Here is a 21,605-nt window from a genome sequence, read left to right as displayed (position 1 = left end):
CTCTGAGGTCTCCCCAGAGCCTTCAGGTTTAGCCTCCAGGCTAAACAGCCCCAACTCTCTCAGCCTGTCCCCACAGGGGAGGTTCTCTCCAGCCCTCTGATCATTTCATGGCCTCCTCTGGAGCCTCTCCAGCAGCTCCAGGTCCTTCCTGTGCTGGGGGCCCCAGAGCTGGAGGCAGTGCTGCAGGTGGGCTCTGAGCAGAGCAGAGGGGCAGAATCCCCTCCCTGTGCTGCTGCTTTCCCTGCTCTGGCTGCAGCTCAGCACTCAGTTGGCTCTGGGCTGCCAGTGACTCAGGTAACAGGAAGATATTCACAGATTGGGCTCAGTTCTTCACCTTCTATCAGGCCAGAACCTCCCAGAGCCTTCCAGAAACCTCCACCTCTCCCAGCCTCAGCAGCCCAGGAGCAGCCAAACTGCACCCCCAGAGCCAGGCCTGCCCCAGGCTTCCACAGGCCCTGTGGTGTAGCTGAAATTGGCTGCCAGCCCAGGCCAGGAGAAAGCCTCTGCCCAGCACCCCACAGGATAAGAGCAGAGAGAGCTCTGGCTGTGCACTGCCTTGGGGAGACACAGGGAAACAGAACAGAATGGCAGAGTGCAGTCTCCTGGCACCAACTGCCTGCCCCCTGGGACTCTCTAGCCTCTGGAGGACTCTTCTTTGTGGTTGTACCAATTAACTCTTGATTGCCCTTAACCTAACACACAAATCTATAAATGTGTTGTGCCCATCTCTGTGCCAGCTGTCCTCCTTCCCACCTGCAGAAACCTGCACAGAAGCCTGGGGTTTCTGTTCATGTCTGCAGGTCTCAGTCACACCTTCCTCTAATGTCCCTCTTCCTGAAAAATAAAGAGCAGGTGGTTCCAACCGAACTTATTCCTGGACCCCAAGGAACATCCTGGTTCACAATCTCCATGGCCTCCCTTGCACCACAAGGCAGCAGAACACAGCATCACAGCCAAAAAGCTTGGGATGCCAAACGTGAGAGATGCATTTCTGCTCCAGCCTCGAGTCCTGTGTGTGCAGGGGGAACTGAGGCTTGGACTGGATGCTCTTTGAGGTCTCTTCCAACCATGTGAACATGCCTGCCCATTTTGGCTAAACCCTCTTCCCAAGGCACCCCAGTATGGTATTCCCTTCTTCCATACCACAGGAGGTTCTTTGAGAGAGAAATGCAGGGGAGTGAAGCTGCTGTGTCAGTCAGCTGTGCCCTGTGTGCCCAGGGCAATGCCCCACGCTTGTGCCTTTAAACTGCACAATGAAAAACTGCCTTGCAGAACTTCATGAGCTGGGGAAAGTAAAATCAGCTGTGGGCTGTAACTTACTCATTAAAAGCTATGGAGCAAGGTTTGATGAGTTCAGTGATCTGGTACATGTCATTGATTAGACTTAAAGCTTTCCTGTGGGACCCCCCTAACGGCACACACATACAGTAAATGCCGAAGGAATGCCTTTGCTGAATCCTGGCTTGCTTAATGCACATCAGGAGGAGGGATAAATCCCATCCAGCTGGTCCAGCACAGTGGTCCAGTTTCCATGTTTTTACATGTTTGGGTTTCTAATCATTTCTTGGTAGCTTAATCAATGCTTCCAACACTCTCAGGCTGCTTCCCTAATAGGCTCAGATGGAGCAGGCTGCCCAGGGGGGCTGCGGAGTCTCCCTCTCTGGAGATATTCAAAGCCCACCTGGATGTGTTCCTGCGTAACCTGCTCTAGGTGACCCTGCTCTGGCAAGGGGCTTGGACTGGCTGAGCTTTGGAGTTCCCTTCCAGCCTCTAACATGCTGTGATTGTGTGGGATACCAAACCATTCTGCTGGAAGCTCAGATACAAAGTAGTAAGGGCTTGTTTGCTCTTAGCTTGGGGCCTTTTCCTTCAATGTGCCCACAGGGCAAGCTCCCCAGGGCCTGCATGTAGGTGCACCACTAGCTCCAGCAGCACTCAGCCCTTGCTCACTGTGCCCCCAGAAAAAGGAGCAGTCTCTCTCAGTGTGGAGGTTCACGTGGCCAGGATGGGTGGTACTGGTCACCAAGCAGGACCTAACTGCTGCCAGGTTTTCACAATGCTATTCTATTCTTCTGTTTTCCTCCTGAGCATTTAATGTCTCCTGTTTGCCCCAGAAGGAGACTGGCTGCTGAGAATGAGCTGCTGTGACATGGTGCTTGACAGGGGAGATGCTACTGAACAACTGACTGCAAAAGCTTTCCATGGACTTCTTAGCACAGCTGGACAATAGTTGTGTCTCTCAGGAAAGCCACAGGTTTGCCAGGGAAGCAGAACCTGCTTCCTATCCACATGCTGAAATCCCAGAGGGTTGTATCACCCCCACGGAGGCTGTCCTGGCAGAACAGGCAGAGAGGCAGCCATGTGCCCCCTGCTTGGTGGAACCAGTGTGGCTGGGAAACTGGAGGAGAGGAGGTGGGGCAGAAGCCCAGCAGTGTGCTTTTGCTGTTGACTTAAAATTCTGAACATCTTCTTTTGCAGGTATTCAGGAGGGGACCCAATGTACCAAGTGTAAAAACAACTGGGCACTGAAGTTTTCCATCATCTTGCTGTATATTTTGTGTGCCCTGCTAACCATCACAGTAGCCATTCTGGGATACAAAGGTATGTATGCATCATGCCCAGCACCCCACTCCAGCACATTTCCATGGATTAGATAGAGAAGTGCCTGACATTTCCCCCTGAATAAGAACACCTTGGCAGTGCTGGCATTTGGCACACAGAGAACAAGGTCCAACCTTAGCTTTTCAATTTCAAGCAATTAGAAAGTTTTGAAACTAAATTAGACATTTGAAAGAGAAGGAAAAAGTTCTTAGAAGATGGTCACTTGTCCACCACAAAGGAGCACTCTGCCATCTGCTATCCCTTGATGTCTCTGAGCTCTCTTACATATGTCACAGAAGCAGAATGGAAGGCTTGGAAGGGACGTTTAAAGATCACTCAGTTCCAACCCCCTGCCATGGGCAGGGACACCTCCCACCAGCCCAGGCTGCTCAAGGCCTGGATAGCCTGGTTTTGGGTACTTCCAGGGATAAACTATGCATCAAATATAAACCAAAGATCCACCAAGTGTTGCACCTGTCCAGCAAAGCTGTCCTTAATGGGAGAGCCAGGTTCTACTACTATAGAAGGTTCATCACAGGAGCCAAGTGTAGGATCAGTATTAGTTCAAAATACCTGGAAGATGGAAGCAGGAGATGCCAAGGTACTGAGTGATCTGCAATTACTGTGGTGAGCCACAGCCATGGAGAGCACTGCACTGGTGCCAGTCACTGTTAGGGCTCCACAAGAGGCACAGCTTAGAGCTCCTGTAGGTCCTCAGTGCCCATTAACTCAGTTAGCCACTGAGGCATCCTCCTGAATGTTTTGCTGTAAATGTCTGCTTGTCACAGAACCACAGAACACATCCAGACCTCCAAGCTCAGCCAGTCCAACCCTCCACCCAGCACTGCAGGGTCAACACCAAACCATGTCCCTAAGCACCAGGGCCACAGCTGCTGGAACACCCCCAGGGATGGGGACTCCAGCACTGCCCTGGGCAGCCTCTTCCAATGGCTGAGATCCCTTCCAGGGCAGAAACATTTCCTGAGCTCCAGCCTGAGCCTCCCCTGGGGCAGCTTGGAGCCATTGCCTCTGCTCCTGTCCCTTGCCACCAAGGAACAGAGGCTGCCCCCTCCTCACTCCAGCCTCCCTTCAGGGAGCTGCAGAGAGCAAGGAGGTCTCCCTCAGCCTCCTCTTCTCCAGCCTGAACACCCCCAGCTCCCTCAGTCCTCCTCTAGCCCAGGGGCTCCAGGCCCTTCTCCAGCCTTGCTGCCCTGTTCTGGACAGGCTCCAGCCCCTCAATGTCCTTCCTGCAGTGAGGGCCCAGTGCTGAGCACAGAGGGATGGTCACCTCCTGTCCCTGCTGCCCACCCTGCTTCTGACCCAAGCCAGGCTGCCATTGGCTCTCTTGGCCACCTGGGCACTGCTGTGCAATCACAGCTAGAATGTGTTCAATGAGACAGGAGTTTCTGTTAGGAAAGGTTCTAACATAGTTGGGTTATAACAGGACATCTCCAAGTGCTGCAGGGAAAGCCAAGCTAGCTGTAACCCTCCTGCTTGGGTATGGCCCTGTGGGGAGGTTCAAAAGCCCTCCAAGCAGCTTTATTTACTCATGGGGTTAGCATGCAGCCTGTGCCTGTGCTGCCAACAGCTGTGCTGGCAGCAGAGTTGACATCACCTCTGGGCCTTGGCCAGGGAAAGGGAAGGAAACTGCAGAAATAGAAAGGGATAAATACTTATTGAAGAGGATTTGGTACAGTTTTGAGTGGGAAGAAAATTCAAATTGCATGTTTTAGATAAAGATGTAGCCAGGGAGGTGAGAGGCTGTGAAGGACAGACAGAGAGACACAGGTGTTCCTGGGTATCTTCTCTCTAGCAACCAGCACCAGAACAAGAGGACACAGTCTCAAGCTGTGCCAGGGGAGGTTTAGGCTGGAAGTGAGGAGAAAGTTCTTCACTGAGAGAGTCATTTACCATTGGAATGTGCTGCCCAGGGAGGTGGTGGAGTCCCCATCCCTGGAGGTGTTCAAGAGGGGATTGGATGTGGCACTTGGTGCCATGGTTTAGTCATGAGGTCTGTGGTGACAGGTTGGACTTGATGATCTTTGAGGTCTCTTCCAACCTTGGTGATTCTGTGATACTGTGATACTGTGAATGTGGCAAAGTGTGATTTGATTGGGCCGGGAACTACAAAAACAGAGTTATCTTTGTTCTTCCCAAAATGAGCTATGAAACTGATTACATTATTCACAGGTTCTGTTTTGTCCTGAACTCTGCCAGAATGCTTCTGAGCAACTTGAGTGCAATGTAGAGGATTCAGAGACTGGAGAAGGCTAAGCCACAAAACAGCTTCAGAGGCAAGCCAGGACCCTAGGGAAAGCCAAGGAGAATTGTAGTTTACTCATGAGGACAGAGCAGGAATTTGGGGACGGTCCCTGGGGTCTCTCTTCGGTGACAGGCTCCAGAACTGCAGGTTTTATAATCCAGTTTGTGGATAAGACGGCACAAATCCAAAGGAACGGGACCTGCCAGAACCAAAGTGTCCATAGACACAGCTGCCACGAGGGGAAACTCGTGAGCAGCGCTGTCTGAACACTGCTGGAAAGCCGCAGTTTCCCGGCAGGCAGGGAGCAGGACCCCGGGCAGGCAGCTCCGGGGGGCAGCCAGGTCCCAGTGCTGGGTGCTCCAATTCCACCGCGGGTGCAGAGCGAGTCCAGGATGAGAGCAGCAAATGGAGCAAGAGGAGCCCCAGCCGCTTCCTGCTCACCCTGCTGAAGGCATCCCCAGACAGTGTGTCCAGGGCCAATGTGTAATCGTAGCTCCCAGACCCAGCAGACCTCCCCCACCGGTAGAATAGAATAGAATAGAATAGAATAGAATAGGATAGGATAGGATAGGATAGGATAGGATAGGATAGAATAGAATAGAATAGAATAGAATAGAATAGAATAGAATAGAATAGAATAGAATAGAATAGAATAGAATAGAATAGAATAGAATAGAATAGAATCAGCAAGGTTGGAAAAGACCTCTGAGATCATCAAGTCCAACCTATCACCCAGCACCATCTGATCAACTCAACCATGGCACCAAATGCCTCATCCAGGCTCTTCCTAAACACCTCCAGTTATGGTGACTCCACCACCTCCCTGGGCAGCACATTCCAATGAGCAATCTCTCTCTCTCTCTGTAGAACTTCTTCCTAACCTCCAGCCTAAACCTCCCCTGGCACAGCTTGAGACTGTGTCCTCTTGTTCTGGTACTGGGTGCCTGGGAGAAGAGACCAACCCCCACTTGGCTACAACCTCCCTTCAGGTAGTTGCAGAGAGCAATGAGGTCTCCCCTGAGCCTCCTCTTCTCCAGGCTAAGCAACCCCAGCTCCCTCAGCCTCTCCTCACAGGGCTGTGCTCCAGACCCCTCACCTCCCCCCGCGGGAGCATGGGCGCCGTTTACCTGTCCCCAGGGCAAGGGGAAGGCAATTCCGTGCCTTTGTCTTTCCCTACTCAAACCTCCACTGGTGGAGGTGGGGGAAGGGGATTTGGAGCACACTGTAACAAAGTGAAGCTGAATGTAAGGAACAGCAGGACCTGTGCAGCTGGCCAGGCAGCCCCTGAGGAGCGTGTCGCTGCTGTGTGGAGATCAGATGATGAGGAGGAAAAACTTTCAGGATTCAAAAACTTGATCAATAAAGCTTTGGTTATTCTGGATCACCAGAGGACAAACAGGCCTTTTGCAGATACAAATTTGCAGAGGTCTGCTTCCAGCAGAGGAGGATGGGATCCTTCTGGGTTGTAGCCCAGCCACTAGATGCCTGAGATTTAGCAGAGTTTTCCTCAAGAGTGTTCTGTACAAGGCTGTCAGTTCTGAGGCTCACCAGGAGACCTCACTCAGCATCAGAAACTAGTTGGAGAGGCATCAGACCTCAGTGTCTTGCTTTGAGTGCGTGTATGAGGAAAAGCAGTAAGGAAACTGTCCAAGAGATCTCTTTGGGAGAGGAGTTTTTCTTCCTTATCTCAACCCACAACTTTCAAGCTTCTTTCTCCAAGGGGAACCTCTAGCACCATCTTTTCCCCAGGCTTTGTTCTTACCTTGAGGTCCCAAGGTCTCTGCTACACTCACTTCTAAACCTCTCTCTTGTAGTGAGTGCTCTTTGGTGCTGTCCATTGGTCTTTCTGTCTCAGCAGTACCAAATGACATCTCTCCAGGGCAAGGACAAAAGAATTTCCTCTCCCACAAAAAAAGTGGGGGAAAGATTATAGGAAGGTAGATAATGGACATCCTGCTCCAAGACCTTAAAACATCTCAGTGACCACTGCTCCACCACTCACCAAATGGTGACTGCTCCACCTGAATGCCAAAGGAAAGAGCCATGAGCTGGAGCAGAGTCATCATAGGATCACAGAATGGCTCAGGTTGGAAGGGTCCTGAGAGATCATCTACTCCAGCCCCACTGCCATGGGCAGGGACACCTCTCAACTAGACTTGGTTGTTCAACACCTCAATCAACCTGGCCTTAAACACCTCCAGGGAAGGGGCATCCACAGCCTCCCTGGGCAGCCTGTGCCAGAGTCTCACCACCACCCTCCTACTGAAGAGCTTCTTCCTCAGCTCCACTCTAACCCTGCTCTCCCTCAGCTTCAAACCATTCTCCATCGTGCTGTCTGTAGACACCCTCTGCAGCCTTCCTACAGGATCCCTTGAGTACTGGCAGGCAGCTGTAAGGTTTCCCTGGAGTCTTCTCCAGGCTGAACACCCCCAGCTCCCTCAGCCTGTCCTCACAGCAGAGGTGCTCCAGCCCTTGGGTCCTCTTTGTGGCCTCCTCTGGACTTGTTCCAAGAGGTCTCTGTCCTTCTGCTGGGACACCAGAACTGGAGGCAGTATTTGAGGTGGGGTCTCACGAGAGTCCTGTTTAGACCAGAGTATCCCTTCTGTACCACCAGCAACAAATGTTCACATCAGGCATTACTGTCACCCTGTGGAAGAGCTCCATTAATTTGCAGGAAAACAGAAGCGAGACAAAACTCCAGCTGATGGTCCATAGTCCAAGGCATTATGGCAGCATTCCTGATGGCTGGGAATTGGGCCTTAAAGGTAGAACAAAAGCTCTTGAACTCTTCTATCTGCACCAGAGTTTGGCTTGTCCCTTTTATTGCAATATTACACTGAGAAAGAATTCTGCTGGCATCAGGGATTCTTAGGCTCTTAGCTAAGTTTCCATTAAATTTACCTCCCACACTTCTGTTTATAAAGCCCAAGAGGCCTTTTAAAACTTTCATTTCCTACATGGTATTTAGATATCCTTTGTGATTTACAACATTAAACCCTCCCATCAGTGGATTCAATATGGCAGGCAGAAAGCAGCCCCATGGGAGGCAAAGTCAACACAGAGCAAACCTCCAAACTGCTGGTAAAAACAGTAGGTTGGAGAAACCTGAAACCATGAACTGACCATCCAGGCCATGAAGGAGGAACAAGCTGAGTGTACTGTGAGTGTGCCTTGAGGAGACATAATACAGGATTGATAAAATCCTTCCTCAACCAGTCTGTAATTTTTTACACATAGTTATGTGCATAAAGTATCTGCCAAACACCAAGGCAGAATTTGCTGCCATCAGCCAGTGCTGGATTCACCTGTGAATGATCTTCCTGAGACTCAGGCTAATGAGGGAAGCTCACATGCTCTCAGCTTCAGTTCCTGGAGGTTCTCATTCTCTGAGCAGTCCTTTTTAAGTTTCTTGGCTGGTTTACAGCATGAGTTTCATCTGTTTCTCTGGTCTCTCTCCAAGACAGAGCTTGCCTGCAACTACCTAGAGCCAGCACACCCTGGTTCTCACCAGGCACACGTTGGCCCTGCTCACATGCAGCCAGCCCTCCCTGTACCACTCAACAACTATTTGACATTTGGGCTTCTTTTGCAGGGTCTTTACCATATTTTCCACTTTGCAACGGCAAAGTAGAGAGAAACTGAGCATTAAGGTGAAGTTATCCAAAAGGAAGTGTAAGGCATAGCCAGGCTGCATTTCTGAGAGCAGCAGACTGTTGGGAGCAGCAGAGTGGCCTTCATAAGGAATGTTACAGCTGCTCTGCCTGCTTTGCCTTTTTCTGGGAAGATGGGAAGTGGTTGTTCAAGCCCAGAGGCTTACTTCCACTCCTAAGAATCCTCCATATGCTCACCTACCACTGCAAGCTCCATCCAGAGGTGGTGGTGGAAGGTACTGCTAGGGAAGGAAATACATTCTCAATAACAGGACATCTGTGACCCCTTTTGACAGCCAGAGCTACCCAGCCTACTTTGGCTGTCTGCCCATTCTCCCCAGAGTTCATCCTTTCCACTTGCTGGGCAGTAGGAAGAAAGTAAATAAGCTACAGCTTGCTTGGGGCAGTAGTTGGGGCAGGAGTGCAGCAAGGAGCAGCCTGGGTTTGCCTGTGGGGTGACAGCATTCAGCTCTGCTGGGCATCCCTGCAGAGACCTCAGCTCCTGCGGCTGGAGCGGAGTGCTCCGAGCTTGGCTCTGCACTGCACACCACAGGGCTGGAACAGGAACCAGAACTGAAACAAAGGACATGGCTTGCCTGGCACAGCTGATGCTGCACTTTGCATCACGTCCATTGTCAGATGCACAAACCCCAGCTCCTGGTTCTCTGCTCAGCCCCTCTGAGCCAGCACCCAGCTGTGTCCTGCCAGCATTTCCGATCCAGGGCTGCTGCCTGGCACCCAGATACACCCTAGAGTGGTACTCAAGCTGCTGAGGACTGAAAAACCTTTTAGCAGTGTTCATTACTGACCTGCCAGGCATGGCCCAGGCAGGGTCATCCCCTTGTCTCACAGCCAGTAACTCCAGTGAGGACTTCTGAGTGAAGTCTTGCTCTGGCACATGTTTGGAGTGCTCCACACAAAACATCTGCAGCCACAGCCCAGCTTCAGGCTTTTTGGTGTGGGGTAGGTTGGTTAAAACACCATACACTGTTGTGTCTTGTATTCATAGAGACACCCAGGTTGGAAGGGACTTCCAAAGGGCATTCAGTCCAACCCCTCTGCAGTCAGCAGGGACATCCTCTAGTTGCCCAGAGTCCTGTCCAGCCTCACCGTGAATATCTCCAGGGATGGGACATCAACCACCTCCCTGAGCAACCTGTTCCCGTGCTCCTCATTCTTCTTGTTGTAGGACAGCCTAAAATCTCAGTTTTACAAACTTCAGGGCTGAACCTGATGTTCATTTGAAGGGCAGAAGGCAGAAGCTACGTTTTCCTCTCACCGTGGGCAAGAGCTAATAATTTGCCAATTTTAAGGGTATCACATGACAGAGAAAAGAGGGAAATGTTTGTCCAGATCTGGATTAACAGCCCCACAGGTGATGAGTGCAGCAGTAGTCAAGGCACAGCAGACACATGTGGGGCAGGCTCCAGGTGCTTTCACAGGGCTCTCTGAGTGTCCTTCACAGTGACTGTCCCTAAACAAAGCAGAGCACCACAGGCTGAACAAGAAGCTGCCTAGAGCCAGCCAGAAGGAATCACAGAATGGTGGGGTTGGATGGGACACCTGGGGATCATCCACTCCAACCCTTCTGCTGAGTTAAGGTCACCCAGAGCAGGCTACCAGGACTGCCTGTCCAGGCAGCTTTTGAAAATGCCCACAGAAGGAGACTCCACAATCTCTCTGGGCAGCCTGCTCCGCTGCTCTGGCATCACCCAAGAGGTTTCTCTTCATGTTCAGGTGGAACTGCCTGCCCAGCCCTACTTTCATGACCTCCACCCTTTAGATATTTATTGATCAGATCCCCTCTCACTCTGCTCTTTTCAGGGCTAAACAGCCCCAGGTGCCTCAGCCTCTCCTCATCAGAGAGATGCTCCAGGCCCTTCAGAATCTTTGTAGCCCTTCATTGGACTCTCTCCAGTAGTTCCCTGTCCATTTGTAGCTCTTCATTGGACTTTCTCCAATGGCATCTTGTCTCAAATTATGCCCAGAACTGGGCACAATACTCTAGGTGTGACCTCTCTAGGGCAGAGTAGAGGGGCAGAAGAACCTCCTTCAACCTGCTGGTTACAGTCTTAAGGCACCCCAGGACCCCGTTGGCCTTCTTGGCCATGCAGGCACATTGCTGGCTCAGCACTCCCAGATCCTCCTCCCCAGAGCTGCTTCCCAGCAAGTCAACCTCTCACCTGTAGAGGTGCAGGACTCTACACTTACCCTTGTTGCTCTTGATGAGGTTCCTGTTCCCCAGCTTTCCAGCCTGGCCAGGTGGTGCTGGCCTGGGGGAAGCACTAGAAGCCCCCTGTGTAACTGTGGTGCCCAGACTCAGACAAACCAGGGCAAAAGTGCATGAAGAAGCAGCACTTGGTGGACTGCACTGTCAAGGTCTGGGGTTCTTGTTGCTTGCTCATGAGCAGCAAAAAATCCTTTAACTTTCCACTCCTAGGAAAACCCCAAATCTCTACATAGCACCAACTTCTGTGAGGCTATTTCCTAGATGCAGATAATTTTCCACACAGGAGTTAGGGGTAGCCCACACAGGATTACAGAATTGGTTTCTCTGTCTCAGGGCATGGAAGCACCACATTGTTTCTGTGTGGAAAGAGGGGAGCTAGCACATTCCCACAGGTAACCTCTCCCAGGGCTGGTTCAGAGCCATTCTGCTCCCTGTAGCCAAAGGGCTCAGCATCTTGTCAGGAGAAGGAATGTGTGCCCTTGGCTGTGGCTTGAATGCACCAGACAAGGTTTGGTGTGGAAGCTGAGGGCTGCCTCTAACCTTGCAAGCATTGGCCATGTTTGTCACCCTGGGCTCTTCATCTGTTGCTCTGCTTGTTCTGTGTCAATCCCATTAACCAACCAGGTTGTCCCAGTGACAGGAAAGTGACTCAGAGGTTACATAATAAAGATCACATCAGCCATTGTTACAGGTTCAACAAACTGAAAGCATAAAGACCTCCAGAACCTAGAGAGGTCCAATGTCATCTCTTGTTATTTCATTGCCAGCATGCCTGCATCTGCTCTTCGTACATGAGCAGCACAGGCTGTTCAGGCCCCTTCTCCTCTCCCTGCTGCCTCATCTCAGGTTTGCAGGGGAGTGGGGCCTGGAGCTGGCAAGCTGAATTTCCAGCTGCATCACTTGGGTTTGCTATGGGGAGGCAGGCAGGGAGGTATTGGGGGGGGGCATTTCAGGCCTGGGGTTTTAGCCTGGTTTGGAGGGACACAGTGCAAAGCTTTGGCCTAAGGAGGTTTTTAGAGACCTGTGGCTGAAGTGGACTATGGCTTGGTGTATTTGATATGTTTTGTGCTGCTGTAGGTAGCTATGAATAGCACTGCCATTTAAAAATCATAGAACCATAGAATCAATAAGGTTGGAAAAGACCTCAGAGATCATCAAGTCCAACCTGTCACCCAACACCTCATGACTACTAAACCATGGGACCAAGTGCCACATCCAATCCCCTCTTGGACACCTTCAGGGATGGTGACTCCACCACCTCCCTGGGCAGCACATCCCAATGTTGAACCACTTTCTCAGTGAAGAACGTTCTCCTCACCTCAAGCCTAAACTTCCCCTGGCACAGCTTGAGACTGTGTCCTCTTGTTCTGGTGCTGATTGCCTGGGAGAAGAGACCAACCCCCAGTTCTTTCCAATCTGGTGTGGAGCTTTTCCTTTAACTCCTTTGAAAGGAGTTAGAGAGCATTTCTCCACTCTTAAAACAAAGACAGCCCTCAGTCTGTAGCTGCTGAGTGACCATCCCTGCATCTTCACGAGGCACAATGGTTTCAAGACCATTTTCAGTCATCTTTACCATTATCAAATGTTTCCAATTTGATCCCCACATTTGTCAATGGCATCACCAAACTGCTGGCTCAGCCCAAAGTTTGCTATCCAGGTGACAATTTCTAATGAATGAAAGGCACAGGAGGAAAAAAACCAAACCAAACCAACCAAAGGCAACCTTCTTTTTAAGGAAAACTTACTCACAGTGAAATAAAAGGAGGACTTCTGTCAGCAATCAGCCTGTGCCACGCAGCACTGTGCTTGCAGCGTGAGAACACTGCTAAAACAAAAGGAGCTGCTTGATGAGGAAAACCCACAGAGGGATTTCCACATTCAGCAGAGATTGCTCACAAGCAAAGAGATGTTTGTGGACTGCTTGAAGACTGAAGACTGGAAGGATGCCAAGTCCCACTATCAGAAAGAAGCTCATCCTTCCAACAGTTCACAGAATCACAGAGTGGTTTGGGCTGGAAGGGAGCTCCAAAGCTCATCCAGTCCCACCCCTCTGCAGTCATCAGGGACATCCTCTAGATCAGGTTGCCCAGAGCCCTGTCCAGCCTCGCCTTGAATATCTCCAGGGATGGGCTCCAACCACCTCCCTGGGCAACCTGTTCCAGTGCTCCTCATTGTAAAGAACTTGTTCCTAACATCCAATCTAAATCTGCAGTTCTCTACTTTGAAGCCATTGCCCCTGGTCCTGTCCCTGCAGGCCTTTGGGAACAGTCCTGTGCAGCCTTCTTTTAGCCCCCTTCAGGTACTGGAAGGTTGCTCTAAGGTTTCCCTTGGAGCCTTCTCTTCCCCAGGCTGAAGAACCCCATCTCCCTCAGCCTGTCCTTGTAGTTTTGCTCTTGCTGAGTTGCACACAAGCAGTTGTTGCCTTGGTGTATTCTGTGTGAGAAGCTGGAGGCCGCAGGTCTCAGAGGACTCATAGTGCCAAGCCCAGAGCAACAGCAGAGTGCAGTGGCAAGCAAGGACATGCCAGGGTGGTGTCTTTTTTTGTTTGCTCATAGTGATGGGGTTTGGTTTGCTATGTTGTTCACCAGACTGTTCTCATCATTCCCCTTCCCTCCTTCACTAACACACTGTTCTCTTTCCCCTAGTTGTAGAAAAAATGGATAATGTGACAGGTGGCCTGGAGACCTCCCACAGAAGATACACAGAAAAGCTCACAGAGGTGGAGAGTGACCTGAAGAAATTAGGTAAGCTACACACTGGAGAAGCCCTTTTGTGTTAGGGCTTTGGGATGTTCTGGGAGATAGTGGCAGGAAAACTGCCTGGAGCTTGTGACAATGTCCAGCACTGCTGGGCCAGCTCTGCAAGCTCTTGGGAAAGCACTTGAAAGAGTTCAGCTCAGCACTGCCTGGGACTTCATTTTAAGCATACTTCAATATTTACAGCTCCCACTAAAGCCCCTCTGAAATTATTTATGCTAAAATAAACAGAGGTTTAAGGGTTATCCTCAGGGGAGAGTCTTCTCTGAGGCAGAGATGTAAAACACAGCAGAAGCTGTGCCACAGCAGAAGAGATTCTCTGTAAAATGAAAATCTCTCACCCAGACATTTTGATACTGGTTTTATACATTCATAGAATGGATTGAGCTGGGGGGGACCTTAAAGGTCATCTGGTTCCAACCCCCTGCCACGGGCAGGGACACCTCCCACCAGCACAGCTTGCTCAAGGCCTCATCCAACCTGGCCTTAAACACCTCTGGGGAGGGGGCATCCACAGCCTCCCTGGGCAACCTGTGCCAGTGTCTCCCCACCCTTACTGTCTTCCTCATCTCCAGTCTCAATCTCCCCTTTTCCAGCTCAAACGACTGAGCTGGAACTATCCTGGCACTCCCAGCCCTTGTCCAAAGTCCCTCCCCAGCTCTCCTGGAGCCCTTTCAGCTACTGGAAGGTTGCTCTAAGGTCTCCCCAGAGCCTTCTCTTCTCCAGGCTGAACAGCCCCAACTCTCTCAGCCTGGCCCCACAGGGGAGGTTCTGCAGCCCTCTGATCATCTTGGTGGCCTCCTCTGGAGCCTCTCCAGCAGCTCCAGGTCCTTCTTGTGCTGGGGGCCCCAGAGCTGGAGGCAGTGCTGCAGGTGGGCTCTGAGCAGAGCACAGCAGAGCAGAGCAGAGGGGCAGAATCCCCTCCCTGTGCTGCTGCTCTCCCTGCTCTGGCTGCAGCTCAGCACACAGCTGGCTCTGGGCTGCCAGGGACCAGTGCTGGCTCCTGGGGACTTTGTCACCAACTGACACCCCCAAGGCCTTCTCCTGCAGGCTGCTCTCCTCACCCAGGCTGGATTTGTGATTGGGATTGCCCTGATCCAGCTGCAGGACCTTGCCCTTGGCCTTGTTGAACTTCATGAGGTTGTCTTGGTCCCAGCTCTGCAGCCTGTCCAGGTCCCTCTGGATGGATCCTTCCCTCCAGTGTGCAGCCAGACCACACAGCTTGGTGTCATCTCAGCCTTGCTGAGGGAGCCTCAGTGCCACTGCCCATGGCCCTGACAAAGATGTTACACAGCACTGGTCCCAGCACTGACCCCTGGGGGACACCACTTGCCTGCATTTGGACTCTGAGCCATTGACCACAACTTTCTGAGTGCAGCCATCCAGCCAGTTCCTTATCTTCATTTGCATTTTGAGTCTTCAGTTTCTCAGTAAGGATTCAAAACTCAAGGCCATTTTAAATGATGCCAAAGCAGTCACCTGCTCAAACTCTTGTGTCTGAGGCAAGGTGATTACTTTCATAAAATGTTTCTTAGTCATCTGGGAATGCAGGACACAAGGTCATTAGGATTTCGGACCTCCCAGGTTCTATCTCAGTTCTCAATTTGCAGGATGATGGAAAAAGATCATGGGTAAGGATTTTGTTCACTACCATTTACCTTTCTTCCTTGTCTGGGAAAACAGACTCCTAGCTTGTGTAATCAGTTCTGTGTCAATATTCTCATACCTGGGGGTGCTTCTTGAAATCAGTGTTGCTTAGCTCCATGACCATGCCCTGAGAAATGGATTTCTAGGACAAATTACCTGCACTGAGTTGTGGAACATGAAGTTACTCAGTGGCTCCTCCTCTGCTGGGCCATACCCAGCAGGGTCACATCCTAACCCACAGGCAGGCGTTTGGGTTCTGTGTGGGGTTTGTGTTGTGCTGATGATGTTTTCACACCTTGGAGCACCTTTGATTCATTCATGCCCATTCTTTCCATGCTGCTGGATGGATGGCCAGGACAATCAGTTCCCATTTAAATGGACTTGCCATGGAGGAAGGTAAAAAAATTGTGGGGCAGTGTGTGTGGGAGGCACAAAGGAGAGCAGGGTCACAGCATGTGGTGAAGGAAAGGCAGCCCCCCGGGGATTAGCTGTATGTGGGGCTGGCAGCTGCCAGAGCTGTGGGGAGCACAATGTAATTTGAGCTAAATCCAAGAGGCAAACAGAGAGTCAGAGCTGAGAAGAACCTGAAGTGAGACAAGTGGCAGGGGGAGAGCTGTGCTCAGGCAGATGTCTATCCACTGAAGGCTCCGTAAACACTTCAGACTACGATCTCACAAGCCACCACTGGATGTTCTCCATCATGACTCACTCAGACACAGCAGAAGAAAGCTCCACACACAGCTGCATTCACTGTAGTTTATGAAAAGCTTCCTGCTCTCCTTTGCAGCCATCTGAAATTATGGACTGCAGAATGCATAATTCATAAATACAGCTACCCTTAGATGGGGACACAAATAGATGGGCTGCATGTGGGAGAGGGAAGTGTTTGAGGTCAAGGGAAAAATTCTTCCCTCAAAGTGAGTGTTGAGTGCTTATTGCCCTGGTTTCTGTGTCGTGGCTGGGGAGCTGTGCAGCCTCAGAAGCTTAATCATACCCAGACAGGCTTCCAGAAGCATTCTGCAGGGCAGTGCAAGTGAAAGCAGAGCAGTTCCACAAAGATGAAAGGTTTTGCCTTTCTCAAACTGGGACCATGAGGAAGCAGTAACAGCAAAATCAATGGCATTTAAAGCAGTAGTGTTGGAGAGCAAAACAGGAACACTTCATGTCCTGTCCTATCTGGGGTAGCCTGTGGGCAGTGCTGGTGTCTCTAACCCAGACTGGTTTAAAATAGCTACTGGAGATTTCTTTTAAGCTAAATCCAATCTTTTAAACAACAGAGCTAGAGGGATTACACCACAGTGAACGGGGGAAGGAAACAGGAAAAGCTGAAACTTCCTTCTGAGCTTCTTGCAAAGTGTAGCTGCAGTGCCAGAAGAGCCTCACTGGTGCCTCTAATGCTCTGAACTCTGCCTCCAGTCAGTTCTCATGCAGAGTGCAGCACAGCTGACTGCATGTGCTCAGCAGTTTCTAACAGCAGTCCTTCCCATGTTTAATGACAGAATCACCACTGTGCTCTCCTCACCAACACACAAGGTCTTACTGATGCCTCTTGGAATTCTTCTCTACCTAGTGGCAGACATTTGCTCCTTTCTCACAAAGACAGCACAGAAGTTCTGTTAACAGCATCCTGACAACCTGAGTGTACTTAAAATACCCTGTGCTGTGCTGCTCTGAGCTGTGCTTTGAAAAACTCATCCTGAAGCTTTCCTATGTTTTTTCCTCTGCACTAGATGACCAAGCTGGACAAAAAGCCATGGACACTAACACTGAACTGTCTACCTTCAGGGCTGACATCCTGGCCCTTCGCCAGCAGCTCCATGACATTGTAGAGAAAACCAGCAGGAACAAAGTCACACTGGAGAAGCTGCAAGAGTCTGGCAATGTGTTAGATGACAGGCAGAGCCAAATGAGAAGTACTTTAGACAGTAACTCTTTCATGATCATCAGTGTCAATAAGACTCTTCAGGCATACACTGGCTATATCAACAATCTTCAGCAAGACACAAGCACGATCCAGACAACCCTGCAAAACCAAGTGCATTCCCATAACGTGGTCATCATGAACCTGAACAACTTAAACCTGACCCAGATACAGCAAAGAAATCTGATCAGTGTGCTGCAGAAGTCAATGGAAGACACAAGCCTGGCTATCCTCAGAATCAAGAATGATTTCCAGAACCTGCAGCAGGTGGTCCTTCAGGCCCGGAAGGACACTGACTGGCTCAAGGAGAAAGTGCAGAATCTACAGACTCTGGCTGCCAACAACTCAGCACTGGCAAAAGCTAACAATGATACACTGGAGGACATGAACAATCAGCTCAGCTCCTTCAGTGGCCAGATGGAGAACATCACCACCATTGCCCAAGCCAATGAGCAAAATCTGAAGGACCTGCAGGAACAGCACCGAGAATATGAAAACAGAACCTCTGCCAAATTCAGCCAGCTGGAAGAGAGGTTCCAGGTCTTTGAGACTGACATAGTCAATATCATCAGCAACATCAGCTACACTGCTCAGCACCTACGGACTCTGACCAGCAACCTCAACCAGGTCAGGACCACTTGCACAGACACCCTGAGCAAGCACTCAGACGAGCTGGTTTTCATGAACAGCACCCTGGCCAGCATCCGCTTGGACTCTGCATCTCTCAAGGTGCAGCAGGATTTGATGAGGTCCAGGCTGGATGTTGAAGTTGCCAACTTGTCAGTGATCATGGAAGAAATGAAGCTAGTGGACTCCAAACACGGCCAGCTCCTCAAGAACTTCACTATCCTGCAAGGTATGCAGCCTCCTAGCAGTGCCTAGAGTGGTCTCTGCTGAGTTCCTGCTTGCATTGCTGCTTCAGCTCTGTGGAGGCTCATCCTTGCCAGGGCAGAGTCCTGGAGCTCTCCATTAGCTCATCCTGAACTCTGCAAACGCTGGTATTTTCCATGCTAATTGTCCTGTGCCTTCTTTACATAGCTGGGATGTTGTGAAAGAAGGTTCTGACTTAGCAAAATTGTATTCTGACAGGATCTGCTTTTGATTTAGTTTCTAAAACAGGCCATGGAAGGTGTGGAGCCTGAAGAAACCAATCCCTGCTCGGGAGGAAACAGCTAAAAACTATCTGTGGGACTGTTCCCAGAAAGGCCCACCCTGACTGAAACAAACAAGCTGCTCTTTCACTCTAAGCCAGTCGTTAGTCTGCCAGAAAGCATCCTGCTTTGCCTAGTTTTTAATCCTGGGGTATTTTCTTCTCTCCAGAAATAAATAGCATCAAGTTTAGGAGGTTCCTCCCAGTCGAGTATTATCCCAGGGGCAGGGAACACTCAGATTTCAAAACGGCTCAGGCCCAGCACTCCAATCACAAATATGAACCCATTGCTCCAGATAAACTAAGGCTGAATTAGAGCCAAGACTACACAGAATCATGGAATTGTTTGGGCTGGAAAAGCCCTCTGCAATCATCCAGTCCAACTGTCAGCCTAACACTACCATGGCCACTAAACCCTGTCCCCAGGTGCCATGGCCACAGAGTTCTTGAACACCTGCAGGCATGGGGACTCCATCAGGTCCCAGACTGTTCCAGTCCCTGACCACTCTTGCAGCAAAGAAATTTTCTTCATCTCCAGCCTAAGCCTCCCCTGGCACAATTCCAGGCCGTTTCCTCTCCTTCTGTCACCTGAGACTAGGCAAAAGGGCCCAGCCCCCAGCTCACAGCAGCCTCCTCACAGGGAGCTGTAGAGAGCAAGGAGGTCTCCCTCAGCCTCCTCTTCTCCACGCTGAACACCCCCAGCTCCCTCAGCTGCTCCTTCCCAGCCCTGTTCTCCAGACCCTTCCCCAGCTTTGTTGCCCTACATGTCAGTAACCTTCACCTCTCTCACTGCAACCAGGCCTAAATGATTACAGTTTAGGAATTTATGTCTGGAGGATTTGAAATTATGTGGACTGGGGGAGGGGGCAGGGTACTGGCAAGGCATTTGCTCATCCATTATCAGAATCCAAACTGACTGTGCTGTTTACTGCTGTCAGAATGCTGCTGTTCCCTCTCTTAGCTGTTACAGTCAGACAGTTACCAGCTGAGTCCCTCCCAGCGCTGGCCTGTCCCTCTCTGAGCCTCAGCTTCTCTTTTTGACAACCCACTGCTGCCAGAGCAGCAAACGGAGACCCTGCAGGGAGAGGCTGAGAGCAGTGAGATGTGGCTGGAAAGGAAGGGGAGCAGAGCAGGGAGCAGAGCGGGGAGCAGAGCAGGGAGCAGGGGCAGCACTGGGCAGTGCTGCATGCAGCAGCAGCAGCCAGTGTGTCTGCAGGGCCTGGTGCCTCAGCACAGGACAAGGGGTATCAGATTGATGTCCTCTGTCCTGTGTTCGGTGGGGCTGTGGATGCATGCAGCCCCTGAGGAGCAGACACAGCTTCTGCTGGAGGCAGCTTGCTCGCCCGGTCCGCACCGTGCTGCGTGCCTGGGGTGTGTTAAACCAGGACCCCGGGGGGCTTCGCTTCTGTGTCTCTCCATGTCCCCACTGTGCACGCTTGTTTCATTTCAGGTCCTCCTGGTCCAAGGGGACCTAAGGGTGACAGAGGCCCTCCAGGTCCTCTGGGCCCCGCTGGCCTAAAAGGACAAAAAGGAGAGAAAGGAGAGCCTGGGCCACCAGGACCTGCAGGTGAGAAGGGTCCCCCTGGGCCAGCCGGGCCACCCGGAGAAAAAGGAGGGAAAGGCTCCAGAGGCTCCCCCGGCTCCAAAGGCCAGCGAGGCTCCCCTGGCAAGACAGGGCCGCCTGGGCCCAGCGGCGTCCCGGGGCCACCGGGGCCGCCAGGCAAGGACGGACCACCGGGGCCACAAGGCCCACAGGGATTCCAAGGCCTGCAAGGAACTGTGGGAGAGCCAGGGGTACCAGGACCCCGAGGACTGCCTGGGGTACCTGGAGTCCCCGGGCTGCCCGGTCCAAAGGGCCCACCCGGCCCACCGGGGCCACCGGGACCGGGGAAGCCGATGGCACTGCAGAGCGAGCCGACGGCGGAGCCCGAGGCCAATGGTAAGCTATGGACACGGCGCCTGCGCCCCCTGCTGGCACAGCGCTGCGCGGGGCGCTCAGCGCCGCCGCTCCTCGCAGCTGCTCCGCGCAGCGGCTCCCGCACGGCCGCGCTGCCCCTGCGGACCTGCTGCGTTAGCAGCCAGGGACACAGGGCAGTGGTGCAGCTGGTGCCATCAGGAGTGGACAGAAACAACACTTTACCCCCCAGAGGAGAGCAAGACACAGACACTCTCACACGGGACGGGGAAGCCTCGGCAGTGAGACGGAAGAGCTATTCCCAACTCTGTAAAGTACAGAACAGCCGCTTGCACATTCAGCCCCAGCCCAGGCCTGCCACCTGGGCTTACAACAACCTCCTTAGGCCAACAGCCTTGTCAAAAAACCCTCCCCCACTTAGGCCAAAACTCCAGGCCTCAATGTGCGCCCACATGCCCATGCCTGTCTGCATCCTCCATGACTGAACCCACGTGGCACAGCACAAAATTCAGCTTGGCAGCTCCAGGCCCCAATTAGGCTGCCCCAGGCCCCACCTGGCAGCATTGCCAAGGCTGAACCAGGCCTCGCTCCCCCACAGGGAGATGGCAGCCTGCATACCCTGCCGGGAGCAGAGAGGGAGGGGTGAGCGCAGAGCAAGCAGAAATGCTTGGCTTTATAGAGATGCAGGGCTTATGGGGATGAAATACCAAACATTGCCATTTCCTGTCCACCCCTGGATGCTTTGGACCTCCTGGAAGTCTGTAACTTCACGGTTCTTAAAGGCACCCAGCCTCAGAACCATAACAGGTAAATCATCCCCTGTGTTTTCACTGATGAGTGAATCCCCAGCCTGTTTGTAAGTACCTCGGGTGGCAGCATGGTGTGGGTGGGCATGGGATCCTCAGCTGTTATTGTCCCTGCGCAGTCACTGCTGGCCTGTGGAGATACCAGCACCTGGCTTAACATAAAACACTTCCCATGGCAGGTTGTTCACCTCACTGGAAGAACTACACAGAGAAGTGCTACTACTTTTCAGTTGAAAGAGAAATTTTTGAAGAGGCAAAGGTGTTCTGTGAAGAGAGGTCATCCCACTTGGTTATCATAAACAACAAAGAGGAGCAGGTAATTGCCTTCTCCTTCTGTTTCTCAAGAAGAAAGTTTGGAGCCAGAGGGCAAGTGGGAAGCTGAGAGCACTTGCATGCAGTGAAGCACAGTGACTGGATCCTGTTAGCATTTTGCCCACCCTCTGTCCTCTCAACAGCCTCTACACATGCAGAAAGCAGTGTGAGCAGAGATGGTACTGACCCATAAGGTGGTAGGCACAGAGCAGCCAGAAAGGGTGGTGAGAACTGAAGGAGTTTTGAACCTTTAAGGATGGAGTCTGCTATGCCTTGAACATGGCCCAAAATGTGTTGGGTTTTTGTTGGGGTTTTTTCAGTGGTGAATATAGTTGGATTGTAAATTGTCTGCTT

At 51.6% G+C, this 21,605-nt stretch overlaps 1 protein-coding gene across 2 annotated transcripts in view; it reads left to right on the top strand.

Annotated features, from left to right (window-relative positions):
- The window catches only part of COLEC12 (collectin subfamily member 12), a 110,114-nt gene that overhangs the window by 84,361 nt on the left and 4,148 nt on the right, over positions 1–21,605 (top strand). Inside the window, exons 3-7 of one of the 2 annotated variants that reach the window (XM_054179690.1) lie at positions 2,479–2,601; positions 13,390–13,488; positions 16,878–17,924; positions 19,669–20,157; positions 21,119–21,255. In XM_054179690.1, coding sequence (XP_054035665.1) covers positions 2,479–2,601; positions 13,390–13,488; positions 16,878–17,924; positions 19,669–20,157; positions 21,119–21,255 — 1,895 coding nt within the window. Of the gene's footprint in view, positions 1–2,478; positions 2,602–13,387; positions 13,489–15,502; positions 15,544–16,877; positions 17,925–19,668; positions 20,158–21,118; positions 21,256–21,605 lie in introns of those variants that run through there. The other variant, XM_054179691.1, reaches the window with a different exon arrangement.

This window comes from Dryobates pubescens, chromosome 3 (assembly GCF_014839835.1).
Source record: "Dryobates pubescens isolate bDryPub1 chromosome 3, bDryPub1.pri, whole genome shotgun sequence".
Taxonomy (NCBI): Eukaryota; Metazoa; Chordata; class Aves; order Piciformes; family Picidae; genus Dryobates; species Dryobates pubescens.
The sequence above is the reverse complement of the archived record's forward strand: the minus strand, read 5'-3'. Positions and strand labels throughout refer to the sequence as shown.